The following is a 17,159-nucleotide window of genomic DNA, read 5'->3' on the forward strand; positions in this document are numbered from 1 at the left end:
ATATATTGCTTTATTTTACATTGCCATAAGCGTATTGCATGAGGCTCTATCGTCAGTGTTTCTTCTACGGCTAGATCAAGCAAGACCGAAGGAACCCCCCTCCATTTTCTAAATCAATGTAATTTTTATCACATAACACACGACTGGAATATTTGCCGTCGCGGAAGCTAAGTTACTGGCCCGTAGTGACGTAAATGGGTCATCAGGTCACCGTCACTCTTTTTCTTCCTCAGAGGACTCCACCAATATCTTGACATGTCTACATGACTGCTGGTAGCCATGATTTCAATCAATACATTCAAGAAGAGTTCTGTCGTCTGGGGTAAACACTGTGAAATCTGTTGAAAGTCACCAGACGAGTAGCTTGGGAACAGTGATGAGTGTGAGTGTGTGTTTGTTGGTAGGAGAGGCCCAGTTAGTGAGTGAGTGCCAGCTCAGGTCCCCCCAGCACAGGGGGAGTGACCAATAGCAAGGCCCCTCCTCTCATTGAAGAGGAGGCCCCATTTCAAAACATGTAAAAGTCTTGGAACGAACAAGAATATGGGCACTGGTACAGACAGGACCTAAAACCAAGATTGACTGTACTGGCGAGGGCCAACAGCAATTTACTCAACCAATCGAAATCAACCGACGTTTCAGTGGAACATATCACGTCCCTGTTCAGAGTCGGAGAATAAGCCAAGAAAGAAACCAGCAAGATTGCCTCCTGATTCTTGCTGCTTTTATTTAAATAGTTTACGACCCTGAATACTGAGGCAATTCCTCCGAAACACTCCAAAGGTGTCTCCACCTTATCGTGGCGATAGGGCTTGCGTGACTGACCTGGAGAGCTATGCCGGGGGTAGTTTATTTACCAGTAGGGTCACCCATGCCGGAAAGGTCCAGACTAAGAGAGATACCCTGGTCCTCCAGGTTGGGGGTTGGGCATGAGGCTAACAACCTCATCCTGTAAACAGAATTTGTTCAGAAACCTACAACCAGCCTCGGGTCATCATGCGAAGATCCATTCCTATGGCAGCACGCATTGGTTGTGGAGACTGGTTTTAGAGGAGGCCAAGGCTCACCCAGGGCTCTAGCGCCGAGTGGTAGGTAGGTAGGTAGGTAGGTAGGTAGGTATTCCTCCGAAACTTCAGTTGGCATTTACCTTACTGCATGGCATGTGTTATACCCCAGAAGATGCGTGTAGTTACGACATGAGAACCATAAACCCAAGACAGTACGTTTTGTTTCATATTCTCGAGTAAAGGTTGTACTTGAGGCTTGTGTCCGAACAGACACACAGATATATTTAAACACAAACTTTCAATGAGTAGGCGATCACAGTGGCCGCGCGGTCTAAAGAATTAAATGTCTTTGCCCATTCGAACACTGGGATCGTGAGTTCGAATCCCACACACTGCATGGATGTTTGCGTTTATTCTATGTTTGTATTGTTTTGTGTAGGTAGCAGCCTTGAGACGGGCCAATCCCCCATCCAAAGAATTATACCGACTCTCTGAGATTCACTCTCACACATGGAGCTGAGCGCTTCTTAACAGCTACTCAAGAATTTCCCAGCATGTTATGGAACCCAAAGGTTAATTACCATTTTCAGAAGAGCCCTCCACTGGTCCCTATCCTGAGCCAGATCAATCAAATCCATTTCATCCGATCCTATCTCTCTAAGATCAATTTTAATGTTGTCCACCCATCTACATCTTGGTCTTCCCAGTGGTCTCCTTTCTTCCGGCTTTACGACCAATATCCTATATGCATTCCTCCTCTCCTCATTCGTGCTACATGCCCTGTCCAACCCATCGTCCTTGTCTTGATCATTCTAATTATACTTAGAGATGGCTCAGGATAGGGACAAGTGGAGGGCTCTTGTGAACACGGTAATGAACCTTCGGGTGCCATAAAATGCTGGGAAATTCTTCTTGAAAGGTACAAGTTATGAAGCTCCTCATTATGCAGTTTTCTCCAACCTCCTGTCACTTCATCTTTCTTCGGTCCAAATATTCTCCTCAACACCCTGTTCTCAACAACCCTCAGTCTATGTTCCTTCCTTAATGTCAGAGACCAAGTTTCACACCCATACAGAACCACATGCAAAATTATAGTTCTGTATATTCTAATTTTCATGTTTTTGGACAGCAGACGAGAAGACAAAAGGTTCTAGACTGAATGGTAGCAAGCATTACCGGAGTTCAGTCTCTTAATTTCCTCCTGAATCAGGTTTCGATCTGTTATCGTTGTTCCCAAATATCTGAACTGTGCCACATTTTCAAAACATCTGTTACTTATCTTTATGTCATGATTTTTCTCTGCATTTTGGTGACGAGACAACAACATGTACCTAGTTTTCTCTGTGTTTACTTCTAGACCAACCTCCTTAATAGCGTCAATTAAAATTTGTGTGCTTCTCTTTATGGTATCTATGTTATCACACAGCAGACTAAGATTAAGAAACTGAAGTGAAACGAGCGTTTCACGGATGCCCTATGTCCCAAGTGGCAGCAACAGGAACAAAGATAGATTCAACGAGCAGCGGTGTAATACAAACTGAGGGACGCTATTTTGGTTGTCAAGGAAAACGGTGATTACTGTGACTAAAATATTTCCTTACTACACTCGAGTCAGGAAAAGAATTAACAGAGATTCCCCCGCCCCTTCTACCTAAGAGTTGCCAATCCTTTGCATGCCCTCCAGCACTTCCACCGGCTGTCGCCGTCACTCTTCTTCCGTTTGCAGTCTCTCTGTCTCTCTTTTTCTCTGCCTTCTTGCCTTCTCTTTGTTCTTGACGGAGGAGAGATGTGAAATGTGGATAGAGTGCGGGACATGGAAATGAATTCCCAATATCGTGTTCATTCTTTCCTTGACACAAGTGTTCATTCTTCGTAAGAGGAATCACATGTAGGAGTTAAAACTTATGGTATGGTAAAAAAAGGTAGGTGGGCCGCGCCATAGCTCAAGCGGTTAGTCGCTGACTTCCCACCGCGACTGCCCGGGTTCGATCCCAGGTCTGTTCAAGTGGGATTTGTGGTGGACAAAGTGGCGCTGGGGCGGGTTTTCTCCGAGTCCTTAGGTAACCCCTGCCAATCCTCATTCCACCAATTCTCCACAACCAACCTCACCTATCATCTGGGGCTGGTACAATAGGCCAGAAGTGGCCGCAGTACAAGGGACTTAATTCCACCCCACTAGCAATAAAAATAGGTAAAGTTGTCCCGGTGCTTAACTAATTAAGCACTACGCCATGAAGGCGTTGCGGGAGTGGAGGTATAGATCCACATTTTCTTCACCTCGGCACTAGCTGGAGGTGAGTGGTCAGCTTCATGCCCCGGCCGCTTTACCCCCAGTGGAAGAGACCCTGGTATCCATTGGATGGGAGGTTGGGTGAACCCTAGAGCAGGTCTGGACGACATGGAGAAGAGGAAATTCTTGACACTACTGAGACTCGAACACTGACCCCTCGGTCGTCCAGCCCCTAACCAGTCGCTATACCGACTGCGCTATACCGAGTCTGCTTAATACAGTACACATTTCCATAGTCTCTTATTTATTTATTTATGGCTTATTCAAAGATGCTTTCAATAGCTCTGATTACATTGCGTCTAATGTTAGGAGATTGGTGAACGGTGAACTGAGAATGCGGAAGGAAGTTTCCGTGTCCCTGCGTGAGATACTGTCCCATCAATTCATATGGAGTAACTGAGGCGTACACCGAAAACTTCCAGTTTGGATAACCGGGCGTCGGGCCGAGTTTTAAACCTATGATCTCACAGACACTCTCTGTCACGATGTTATGCGCGTGGAATTTAGTCCTGTTTCTACGTTATCCAGTCACGTACGTTTTTCGTAACATTTTCATAAGTAAATATGTCGTTCATGCGAACACACACAAATAAGTGGATCAACTTCTCTCTTTGGGATATAGTATTAGTATTAGTATTAGTATTAGTATTATCTCTTGTGAACACGCTTCGGAGTATGAAATCAATACCGACAAGACAATGGGTTACTGGCAAGACGCCGAATTGCTAAAAAAACACAGTAACGACATCGGATTGCTCAAAAGACACCGAGTTATTGACAAGGCACCCAGCAACTCGCAGGTCACAGAACTACTGACAAGGCACCCAGCAACTCGCAGGTCACAGAACTACTGACAAGGCACCCAGTAATTTGCAAGACACAGAGTTACTGTCAAGACAAGGGGTTTTTGACAACTTACTGAATTACTGGCAAGATATAGAGTCACTGACAAGACGCCGAGTCACAAGATACCCAATAATTGCAAGACACGGAATTACTGACAAGGCACAGAGGCAGTAACAGCACACGAAGTCACTGACAAAACAGATTCACTGGCAACATACCTAAGTTGATGAGCAAGAAACTACAATAGAGAGTTTAGCATCTGCGCAGTTTCATTTTGAAATAACAGTCTCCCCTTGAGAACGGTTAATGAGTAATATACTCCGCAAGACATGAAACAAATCTCTGAATGAATCGAGCACGACACGTATGGATTTCTATATGCGTTTTACGGGACACGTGATGCAAATAGTCATGATTTTGTCCTCAGAATTTCCGTATCGGAAACAGTGGCTTTTTTGTTTGTATGTGAATCCCCCGAAACAGGGGGTAGGAAAATATTGCTTATATGAGGCAAGTACATATAATATTCGTAAGATATTATTCTGTTATCAAACCATTTATTTTCACTTCATACTTGCATTAATTTATTTATTCTTTATATTTTCATTAAATGTTTTCAGATGAGCTTTTATCTGCAGCACCAAAATCTGGCCACACAGTTTACTGTCCTATTACATAATAGAAATATCAGAACGAGAACCAGAGCAAAGGTTCCAGAACTGTTTGAGGTTGAGGCTCTTTTCATGGGATTAAACATATTTGGGTCACCCGAATTTATAAAGATCACTTGAGTTCTAATTTAACTATAAATATTAACACAGCTCCCATGTTGTATTTGTTTTCTATTATATCTGTTTCCATCAACACGATACTGTACAGATACACTATTATCTGCGAGGAATTTTTTGTTACATGTTTCGTCCTCTCGACTAACAACAGGTACGAACACCCACTGCTGGTAGGACTACCCACCCCATTACAATTGGCCAGTGTACGTGCTGAGAAGTGCAGCTGGCAGTGGGTGATAAGTAGGGACCGGATTTTAGTGCAAATGCATATTTTTTTCTTGCAACCAGAATGTATGCTCGTTTGGATATACTCGTATGTATGAATTACTTAATTTCTTAAATTTTGGACATGGCTTGAGGGTGCATATAAATGCATATTTTGACTGTTTTATGAATAAGCATAATATTTTCGAAGATCTCTATTTATACTGCATATTTCCTTTTAAAAATGTTTATCATATATATTTTTTAATTTTATGTTCAAATTTTCAATCATGGTCGTGTGTATACAATTTTTCTTTTCTGTATTAGAATATGTTACATATTTGACTCAACATTTCGTCATGATTCATGTTTCTGATGCAATACCCAGGACGGGACTTCCTCGATCCCTGTACTCATAACTTTCCTCATCCGCGTATCATCAAAGTGGCCGCGAAGAGATGAGGCAGAAGCGTCCACATGTAGCCGCTATCAATGTGATACGATTCAACCTCGATGCCTGTACTCGTAACTTGCCTCATCAGCGTACCATCAAAGTGGCCGCGAAGTGATTAGTCAGAAGCGTTCACATGTAGCCGCTATTAACGTAATATACTATTCAACCGATAAGAGACTTCACTTATTTATTTCCGAAGGCTCAACGAAGTTCGTTACGCTTCTTCATTTGAAGCTGGGGGCCATTCACATTAGTGGTGACTAGTCTGTAGTTAAGTTTGTTTAGCTTTCTGTAGTAATGCCGAAAGTGAAAGTAAGTCGGAAAACTAAATTACAGCTGTATCAGCCGGAGTTCGAAGGAGAGATGATAAGTACGGATAACGAAATTCTTTATTGCCGAACGTGTGAGAAAACAGTTGGTTGTGAAAAACGCTTTCAAGTACTACAGCATTTGAACACTAATATACACAAAGAAATATTAAAATTAAATCCACGAAAAGTGCTCCTGTTCAAAAATTGCTTCGTGAATTTTCTAATAATAGTTTTTCACAGTTTTTCTTTGATTTATGCGAAGCGTTTTCAACGGCAAATATTCCGCTGTGGAAACTAACCTATCCTACTCTGAGAAACTTCTCAGAGAAGTATAAACAGTCCAAAATGCCGGATGAATCTACTGTGCGCAAAAATTACGTGAAGCAGTGTTACGATTTTACAGTTGAAAACATTAGAGATAAGATTCAAGATAATTTTGTGTGGGGATCAATCGACGAAACACAAGATTGTGAGGGACGGTTTATTGTAAATTGTATAGTTGGATCCCTTAATAAGAATGAACAATCTACCCCATATCTTCTTACGGTAGAGCAATTTGAAACCACAAATCGCTCCGCAGTTCCCGGATTTTTTATCAATTCCATGAATTTGCTATGGCCGAATGGCATTCAGTATGAGCGCGTATTGCTCTTTGTGACTGATGCCGCAAGTTATGTGATGAAAGCCGGTACTGCTCTTAAAGTTATATTTCCAAATATGACACATTTGACTTGCCTTGCCCGTGGGTTGCACCGTGTTTCAGAAACAATTCGTGCAAATTTTCCGCTTGTTGAGAAGTTGGTGTCTTCTGTGAAGAAGGTATTTGTTAAAGCGCCATACAGAAAAGAAGCCTTTATAGCAGTAGCACCGAGCGTTCCACTTCTGCCAGAACCAATTTTAATGCGCTGGGACATGTGGCTGTGTGCAGCGAGTTACGAATGTCGTGAATACATTTGATCCCAAAATTGCAGCATCAATTCAAATTGCCCAAGATGTACTAAAGACGCAGAACTAGAAACTAATCTTTCCTATATATCTGCTCACTTCTCTCATCTTCCATTCGTCATTTCCTCACTGGAGGCAAGCAACAGCAATAGTACTTTGTATCAGTCGTTAAGTGTGTTCAAAACCACTGTTTCCAAATTTAATTAGGTTCCTGTAAGAGATGGTGAAGTAGTAAACGAAGAAGCACACAGCCTTCTTTAAAAAAATCCAGGATATGAACAAATTTGTGAAATTTAAGAAATTTTAGCCGGTAAACGTATTAAACTGCAAAGTAAAAAATCACTAACAGTGGAGCAAATTGCGACTTTTGTACATGCGCCACTAAGTTCCTGTGAGGTGGAAAGAAGTTTTTCCCGCCATAAGGACATCTTACGAGACAATAGGAGGCGACTAACTATGGACAACCTAAAACATTTAGTAATTGTGAACAATTTAGAGCAATTTATAATTGCAACAGAAGAGAAGTTGAAAGTTCAGAGAGCTAAATATGAGTACCACTGGTTTTTTAAATTTGTAATGAAATATGTTGGCTTTGTTGCATGATTTGTATTTAAGTATAGCTTTTTACTGCAAGTGAATCATTCACTGATTACATAAAATGAACTTAAATATTGATTTGTTGGGCTTAAATTGATATAAAATCAGTTTTAATATTTGGTATAAACTTTTATGTGCATGTTTTAGTGCATATTTCGGAAGTTTTCCAGGCATAAATTCATACATATTTAGGGGATTATAAGGGCATAAAAATCCTGTTCCTAGTGATGAGTGCCGAAAGGCCAAAACGTGTAGTATATTATTAAAGCAAAATGTATCCATAAGTTGTGCTGACGGAAATAAACATAACCGAGTTAGCAATTTAATATAACGTGGAAATTCATAGTTCAAGCTTGCTCAGCAACAGTTCAGATGGCAGACATATCGGAATTTCCTACCGAAAGCAGAGTGAATGAAGTGTACGCAATTGACTTTCTTATTCAGAGCTGTGGTCACTTTCAGAAAATCGGTTTTCAATGTTGACACTTTTCTATCAACAGTGGCCACAATGTGACGTCTCTCTGTCTCTCTCTCTTTCGACAGAGAGCCATGACCGGTGTCCTGAACTACCTTATATGAGTGAGAAGCACAGTATAAAAATAATGTTCCTTTAAATGCCGGTTAGACAAGAGATACGTAAATTGGACGAATGGTGAAAATAAGATTATAAGATTACGGTTTTCTACAGTGTGACACAGTGTAGTGTGGTATACGAGTACATACATACCAGTATTACGGACGGATCTCCCGACTCCTCCCTCAGAGCTAGTCTTCTACGCTGAATACAGCACGTAAAAAAGTTAAAATTATCCCTGTACCAGGACATTGAGGCCCATAAGATTTTGAGACGTCGAGGCTACCACATTTTCCAGACAATCGCCTTACACATGGCGGTGAGGATGTCAGCCTTACGCGCCGGCCGTTCCCCCTTTACCCACAGGAATATTCCTAGTACTCATTTGTTGTTAGAGGCTAGTGACCCCAGGACTATAGTGCCGCTGGAATGATTAGGTCAATAGAAAAATCCATTGGCCTCATCGGGAATCGAACTCGCGACCTTCCAGATTGTAGCATAGTACCTCAACTAACTGCACTACCGCACACCCCGAAGACAGCAAGATCTTCCGAAAAATTGGAATCTGCCAACCGACTGCACTGCGTCACATCGCAGAAGACCCTGGGCGTTATACTCACTGCCACGAGAATCTAACATCTCTAACACTTTATTATATTTAAGTTTTCTGTTGCAAGAATTGTCGATCCATTAAAACCTTTCGTATCTGAAATTCAAGGCGTTGGCTGTGAATAAGGTTTTTGGGTTGTAATACATATTATGAACTTCTGAAAGAGCCCAATGTTTCGAAGCAACATATAACCAGCTTCTTCAGAGTTAAAGGATAAGCCAAGCAAGAATAAAGCATACCCGGCAGATGAAGGCGACATGTTCTTCGGAAAGTCGGGCAGTCTCTGAACTACCATTGGTTTATAACACGACAGTACAACCCATATGACCGTGCTCTTTGCAGTAAAACTTATCTTGTAGTCGAGATTGTGTTATGACTATCCCATACTATAAGTTGAGAAAGTACGGCGTTTCTCGTCGTAGACTGCTGGGACATAGTCACCGCACTTCGGGAACCCTGGTGGTGGACGAGGCATATCACTGTCTTCTCCCACCTGAAGCACGAGGGCCATCCCAGTTGTTCCATGGTACAGCACGTGACAGTGGAAGAACCAGTAACCTGAAACATGTCATCTCCGGTACACCACATGCAATGGAAGAACCGGTAACCTGAAACATGTCATCTGCGGTACAACACACGCAGTGGAAGAACCAATAACCTGAAACATGTCATCTTCGGGACAACACATGCAATGGAAGAACCAGTAACTTGAAACGTGTCATCTCCAGTACGACACATGGCAGTGGAAGAACCAGTAATCTGAAACATGTCGTCTGCGGTACAACACATGCAATGGAAAACCAGTAACCTGAAACATGTCACCTCCAGTACAACACATGACAACTGAATAACCAGTAACCTGAAACATGTCATCTCCGGTACAACACATGGCAGTGGAGGAACCAGTAACCTGAAACATGTCACCTCCAGTACAACACATGACAATTGAATAACCAGTAACCTGAAACATGTCATCTCCTCTACAACACATGGCAGTGGAAGAACCAGTAATCTGAAACATGTCGTCTGCGGTACAACACATGCAATGGAAAACCAGTAACCTGAAACATGTCACCTCCAGTACAACACATGACAATTGAATAACCAGTAACCTGAAACATGTCATCTGCGGTACAGTACGTGGATGAAGGAACCAGAGAAGACCTTCGAAGATACTGTTGGATGAATGAGGCCAGCACAGGCCAACTCAGCTCTCTGACTGCTGGGTGATGGTGATAAAATGGATAATTTTATTTGTGTACAATGGCAATAATGAGTTATTAAACTTACCTGGGTTTCTGGCCAGAATTCTGATGACAGTGTACCCAGAAGCAGGTACAGCTATTGTGTCCCTAAATGGCGGGTTCTTCGAAATTTCCAAGGTGCCACGATGCAAGCCTTCGATTATATCATCTTCGGTTTGCCCATTCTCAAACGTTCCCATTGCAATAACATAGAAGGAGTAGCCATGCAAGTGAAAAGGATGGTTGACTCCTCCATTACCTGGTGAAGTGAAATACAAGATCCCGTGTCATTGTCACTTTCCGAATGCATCCCGAATTCTATGATATTACGAACCGAGGAAGTTTGCTTAAGCGACAACGCTTCTGGTTTACGTTATAGAGGTTCCCGATTCGAATCATGTCTGGGATTTCTATCTCCTGACCGAGAGTTTTTGTGGCTCTACTCACACCTCCCAGGAAAATACAAATACACCTCAGATTAGACCATGACAGCTTCCTTTAGCATCCTTTCCAGACTATCCATAAATCATTGAATGATTTGCACTGTATAGTCTGAACTATTGACAGTTGCTTCTCTTGTGGAAGAAATAATGGAGGAGGAAACTAATATGGACTTGAACAAGTGTATGTAGCAGAAAAATTAACACTTTTCTAGGGGGGTGTCTCTCCAATGAGGCATTTTTTGTCTTTACAGTCCATAAAAAAACGGCGGAACACGCATGCGAATAGGAAAGACGTTCTTTCGGCTATTATGTATTGTTACGTGTTGAGTGTGATTATAGACGGGTTCTGGAATGGTACTTGGATTTGTTGGATATCTTTACAGCTCGTGAGTACACATCATCTCAGTCACGTTGCTTGGTAGCGGCTTTCAGCGGCGGACATTCCTCTGCTTCCGGCCTCACGTCCTCGCAGTTTGGCGACTATCTCACACCAACCTCCTACTCTTAATCGCTGGCTTCAGCTCCTCCCAGGCTGGTCCTCGTGATATATAGCCTCGGGAGGTACTGTTCCCTGCGGTGCTTCCATTGGCTTCTGTTGCGTGTCTTGAAGTGTTCAATCATTGCGTCACTCTTTGTTGTGCCATATCCTAGCAACGGCTCTCTCTTCTCGTTAAACTATTCCATTTTTCTGCGGAGTGCCACAGTATGGCTTACGCTTCCGTCAGTTATCAGGCTTGAGATTAATTTTTGTCTAAGACTGTCGCCATGGCATTCTTTAGGTTCAAAGCGGAAACAATTTAAAAATAGGAAACTGTGAGAAGTTCTCACACTATGATCGATCTTTAATTTTATTTTTATATGAGACTCTGAGACTGTGACTATGTAGAATGCTGTCTTCTTTGTTGTAACTTCATGCCAACAGAAGCAGGCTGTAAGATTGTTTGTCTCCTGCCTTTGTTGGCATATTGCTTGGCTTACTCATCCTAGTATCCTGTTGCAGTTGGTATTAGAATTTCTTTTCAGTTGCTTACCGTTCACCGTATGAAAATTTAAAATTAATCCTTTCAGAATTCGTCACTGCACTATATGTTTCGACCTACCGCCCATCATGAAGTGTGTTGTTGCGATAACATTTACACTGCACTATACGTTGCGACATACCGCACATCATCAAGCGTGCTGTTGCAATAACATTTGCACTGCACTATACGTTGCGACATACCGCACATCATCAAGCGTGCTGTTGCAATAACATTTGCACTGCACTATACGTTGCGACATACCGCACATCATCAAGCGTGCTGTTGCAATAACATTTGCACTGCACTATACGTTGCGACATACCGCACATCATCAAGCGTGCTGTTGCAATAACATTTGCACTGCACTATACGTTGCGACATACCGCACATCATCAAGCGTGCTGTTGCAATAACATTTGCACTGCACTATACGTTGCGACATACCGCACATCATCAAGCGTGCTGTTGCAATAACATTTGCACTGCACTATACGTTGCGACATACCGCACATCATCAAGCGTGCTGTTGCAATAACATTTGCACTGCACTATACGTTGCGACATACCGCACATCATCAAGCGTGCTGTTGCAATAACATTTGCACTGCACTATACGTTGCGACATACCGCACATCATCAAGCGTGCTGTTGCAATAACATTTGCACTGCACTATACGTTTCGACCTACCGTCCACCATGAAATGTGTTGTTGCGATAACATTTACACTGCACTATATGTTTCGACCTACCGCACATCATGAAGTGTCTTGTTGCGATAACATTTGCACTGCACACTCGATAGGCAGTAGGCGTACCAAAACAGACAATACATGTGGAATAGAAGAAGAAACTGGTTTGACTTCATTTAGAAATATTGTAAATACTAAAGGACCTATGGCAGTGGCGCGAAAGGCACAGCAGTTCTCACGAATGTCAGCGCACCAGGTGATGTCCGAGTAGGTCGAAACATGTAGTGCAGTGACGAATTTTAAGAGGATTCATTTTTAAATACTGATATAGTTGTACGGTGGACGGTATAATAAACTGAAAATAAATTACTCTTCGATCCATTAAGATAGAGCCGTTGTGTATGTCCGAAACGTCGGGCTGTCCGGAACTACACGGAATTAGAACCCAGAAGACTGTAACAGTCCTCAGTTATACAATTTTGAAGGGGGGGGGGAGCTATGGGGAAACATGCATACAGTATACAAGTAGTCAACTTTAGAGTAGGCATATGGTCAGGGGACGGAAGAGCAGTTAGCACGGACTGGACCACCGGGGAATCGGATTTCAGTTCCCGGCAGGTGTAAATAATTTTCTCGTACCCACAGTGTCCAGACCGAATCTGAGACCTATCCAACGTCTGTTATTGTGAGTACCGGGGCTCCTGTCCACGGAGGTAAAGAGGTCGGCCGTGAAATTGTTTGCTCAATTTAACTAAGTACAGAGAGAAGGAATCCATGGAGCTGTACCTCCTCTTCCACATACGTCTGTATAGTTTGGTGTTTAATTAAGCACACGGACAACTCTACGTTTACTTGTATAGCGTATGGTATTCTGGGTAACGGCAACACGGGTTCCAGTAGGTGATTACCAGCGTCCGCAGGGACCTGCTGTTTCCTTCAGGTCACCATGGATATGGAAGCAGTATATTCCTTCGAAACGTCAAATACAATATAAATCTCCACAGGCGTGAAAATCTCATATTTATGGCTTATTTAATGATGCTGTGAGTAGGTATGGCAACATGGCGTCCAGTGGTGCGATGATTCGTGAAAGGTGAATTATAAAAAAAGAAATGTGAAATTTTGCAGTAAAACTTATGGAACCCATAACCCCATTCTTAGTTAAGCACCACGGTATAAAGATAAATGCCGGGATGGAGGTATAGCTCCACGGTTCCTTAACTTCGGCACTAGTAGGCCGCACCATAGCTCAAGCGGTTAGTCGCTGAGTTCCCACCGCGGCGGCCCGGGTTCGATCCCGGGTCTGGGCAAGTGGGATTTGTGGTAGAAAAGTGGCGCAGGGGCGGGTTTTCTCCAAGTACTTCGGTTTCCCCTGCCAATCTTCATTCCACCAAATTCTCCATCATTATAATCACCCGGGGCAGGTACAATAGGCCAATCAGTGGCCGCCGTGCCGAGTGGACCCAGCTGGACTCCACCCCCACTAATTGAATTAAAAAAAAAAAACCTCTGTACTACATTAAGGCAAATGAACAGCTTTATAACCCTGCCGCTTACTCCAAGGGGAAAGATCCCCCGGTACCCACTGTATAGGACGCTGGGTGAACTCCAGAGCCGGCGTGGACCCTGTGAAAAAGGGAGAAATCTCGTCTTAGTCAGGAATCGAAATCAGTTCTCTGGTCGTCCAGCCCGTAGCCGAGTCTCTTTGCTGACCGAAGCACATAGGCTCTCAAAATAAAGCGGACATGGTCTGTTTTAAAATGCTGACTCGACTTTTTCTAGCGAGCACTGAGGAAAATCAAGAAAGAGCTCATTCGCGAGCTCCAGAACACGAATCAGTCATGCTGCTCCACCCCGCTCTTCGGTTTAATTTCACATAATCAAATTTTACATTGGGTTGTGTACCGTTGTATTATATTGTGGTTTAAAATAATTTAGTTAATTTACAGCATAAGATGATATTTATTTAGTGAAGGGATAAACATTAATATATCAATATTTTTAGCAACGGCTTCTAACAGTGGAAATTCTTTAGCTTCACGCACTTCGGTCCTCCCTTCTCAGTCTCCCGTACAGAACTGACTAAGCTGTAACTTTGTCCCTTGCTTATAACATCTCAGCACGGACCACGTAGGAAACACAATTTCTCTGTTGCACGCGTATCCGTTGCCGCTTGAACGTGTTTACTAAGCCGGTGCCTAAGAACGGCCTTGTTATATCCGCCCATCTCGCTGTCGTTGCATAGCAACGACTGTACACGCTACAATACACTACAACCCTGTGATGATGGTCGTTTGAGACCGAAACCCTTCGGGGTAATAAGGAATATGACGATGTTTACTTTATATTTATACAGGGTGTTTCACGACTTTAGGGCATAACTGCAGGAGGTGATTTCCCAGGTCTTTTTGATAAAAAATGTTCATATAAACATGTGTCCGATTTTGGACGGTTACGGAGTCATGGCCGTTTTTTCATTCCCGTACACGCCCTCGTGTGAACCGCGTCTGTCAGCTGGAGGGGCGCTATTTTTAGCCAGCTACAGACAGAGCGTTCTCGTTATCTCGACACTTGAGAGGTACCTAAGGCGTGGTGGGTTGGTATGTCCGGCGCGGTTCACAACCGAGCGGCAGCTTGTGTTGCGGCCGGCGGTGGCATTTTCGAAAATCGGCTTTAAGCACCAATAAATTCAAATTAAAGGTAATTTCACGACCTTTACTTTACATTCATACTTTAAATGTATCATGCATTATGCTGGTTTATTATTTTGTCCCGTTTGTTGTCAGTAATCGTTACTTTCTATTCTGAGTTTAAAACGGTCATAACTCTGTAACCGTCCAAAATCGAACACATGTTTATATGAACTTTTTTGATCACAAAGACCTAGGAAATCACCTCCTGTAGTTATGCCCTAAAGTCTTGAAACATCCTGTATAGTAGATTTATGTTTTGTCGATGCCGACTTACCCTTGTCAATCAGAATAAACTGAGCGACTGCGCAGAGTGGGATCTGGATGATGTGCAGACACTGACAGTAACTCCCTGAACCCAGAGGACACCGGGGAGCGCCATCTTGTCCCTTGGGACATACAACACTTTGCTTGACGTCATGTCGCTGACTCAGTAGCGGGGACGACGGGAAAGAGAAGCTTATGTTATTCACCACACTGCTCATCCGTCTGTTGCTTGACGGTTCTGTGACGATACAGTTTATTGACACATTTACTACTTATTAACTAATTAATTAATTAATACTCTTATATCTACAGGCTCTTGTGGACACGGTTATAAATCTTCAGGTTCCTGAGAGACGCGGGATTTCTTGACTGCCTCAGCTATTATCAGCGTCTCAAGAAGGACTCATTCTCATGAACTTATTGATTATTTGCCGATCACAGTGGCCGTGCGGTCTAAGGCATGAAATTTCTTCGCGCGCTCGAACGCTGGGATCGTGTGTTCGAATCCCAGTCAAGGCATGGATCTCTGTGTGCGTTTATTCTGTGTTGTTCTCTGTGTAGTTACCGGCCTTCCGAAGGGGCTGATCCACCGTCCAAGGAGTATTAGCGACAGTGTATAGAATTAAGAAACTGAAAATTCTCCAAGGTCCAAAGGGCTCTAAAGCCATATAGAGAGAGCGAGCGAATATTGGCTTCTCAAGACGGACTTATTTATGTCATTATTCGCATTTATTTACTTACTTATTTTGGGGCTTTTGTGAACAGGGTAATGAACTACAAATTGTAATTTGTTAGTGTGACGGACCAGAATGAAACAAATCAAATTCAAGGTAATGAACCTTTGGATTTTATAAAAAGTGAGGAAATTCTTGGCTGACTGAAAACTGTAAGCCTATAAGAAGGGCCGTACTTCAGGAAGTTGTTTATGTATTTATTTGTGACCCTTTTTTTGAACAGGATAAAGAAAATTATTTAGATTTCAAGAAAGAAGGATGATCTCTTCACTAGCTGCAGGACTGTACGTTTCTAAACCAGCTCGGAATATCTCTATACTACGGTTATGAAAATGTGACCCGCTCTCTACGTCGCGATCGAAAGGCTTGCCGGTCAAGTAAGCACCAAGGGACATGAAGACATGGGGGCTAAGAGGGTGCACTGGTTTCAGCACTGTTCCAGCGAGTCTCCACTGAGACGCCCGCTTCATCGGCCACGGTCGCTAGTCCTTCGCCCTAAGCGGTACCTCAACCGATTTCAATGGAAAACCCCTCACATAATTAGCTTAAGCAGAGCAGAATTTATCGTTGCGTGTTTCCCATGGAAAGCAAACATAAAATTAATATGTTTCAACTGAAATATATGGACACACTGAAATGCAACTTTCGGAAAGAAGAGGCCATCTTTAGGTACTTGATTTTTAGAATATTCCTAGCGGCAAGGCTCAATATTCATAGTCGAGAGGTGCGCGATTCGATTCTTGGTCAGGACACCGAATATAGTGACTAAGGGTCTTCATGGTTTTTCTCAGTCCCTCCAGGCAACTAGCTGGAGAGTGCCTAGGTTACTAAACGGCTGCTTCCTTCCAGATCCTTTCCAATTCTTTATTTATCAGTTCTCCTGCCATCCGACGCTACATAGCTTAGCTACTGGCAGCATTGTAAAGTAACGCACACGGAGCTTTATTTCATGTTCAAGTCCACGCGTCCCCTCTAGCCTGTCCCCATTGATAATTAGTTCTGAAAATTGTAATCCTACACAGTCGGTACGACTCTTTGGGCGGGGTATCAGCCCGTCGCAAGGCCGCTACCTGCACAGGACAAAACGAAGACGCAATAAGCGCAGACAGACGCCCACGCCTATAGCGGGTGTGTGTGTGAGACCGGCGAAGACATACTTGCCTTGCACAGCGCGGCCACTGCGATTATATTCATAATTATCAGTTTGTTGTCACTTAATATTTACATACACATATCACGTATCAAGGCCACTACTTCAGCAGCGTGGAGAATCTACAGCGAATGGTGCATGCATAGAAACTGATAATACACGTACCACTATGTCGCCATCCTTACGAACTGCACAAATAATACGCAAAGGGAAGGCAGAGCGAATAAATCCAAAACGAGGGATTCTCAAGCAAGTATCTTCTAAACTAACGGACAGCGACCAGAATGGAAAACATTA

At 43.0% G+C, this 17,159-nt stretch overlaps 2 protein-coding genes across 3 annotated transcripts in view; one reads left to right on the plus strand and one right to left on the minus strand.

The window, feature by feature from the left end:
- LOC111870643 (multidrug resistance-associated protein 5) overlaps positions 1 to 17,159 on the plus strand; it is a 164,573-nt gene that overhangs the window by 13,293 nt on the left and 134,121 nt on the right. The window lies entirely within an intron of this gene.
- Positions 8,667 to 17,159, minus strand: part of LOC111870644 (oxidoreductase OpS5) — a 29,027-nt gene continuing 20,534 nt past the window's right edge. For both annotated transcript variants that reach the window (XM_023863104.2, XM_033753956.1), the window contains exons 9-11: positions 14,989 to 15,216; positions 9,914 to 10,126; positions 8,667 to 9,181 (exon numbers count right to left, since the gene is read on the minus strand). In XM_023863104.2, coding sequence (XP_023718872.1) covers positions 9,000 to 9,181; positions 9,914 to 10,126; positions 14,989 to 15,216 — 623 coding nt within the window. In that variant the 3' untranslated portion in view covers positions 8,667 to 8,999. The remainder of the gene's footprint in view (positions 9,182 to 9,913; positions 10,127 to 14,988; positions 15,217 to 17,159) is intronic.

The sequence above is a fragment of the Cryptotermes secundus genome, unplaced genomic scaffold, assembly GCF_002891405.2.
Source record: "Cryptotermes secundus unplaced genomic scaffold, Csec_1.0 scaffold588, whole genome shotgun sequence".
Taxonomy (NCBI): Eukaryota; Metazoa; Arthropoda; class Insecta; order Blattodea; family Kalotermitidae; genus Cryptotermes; species Cryptotermes secundus.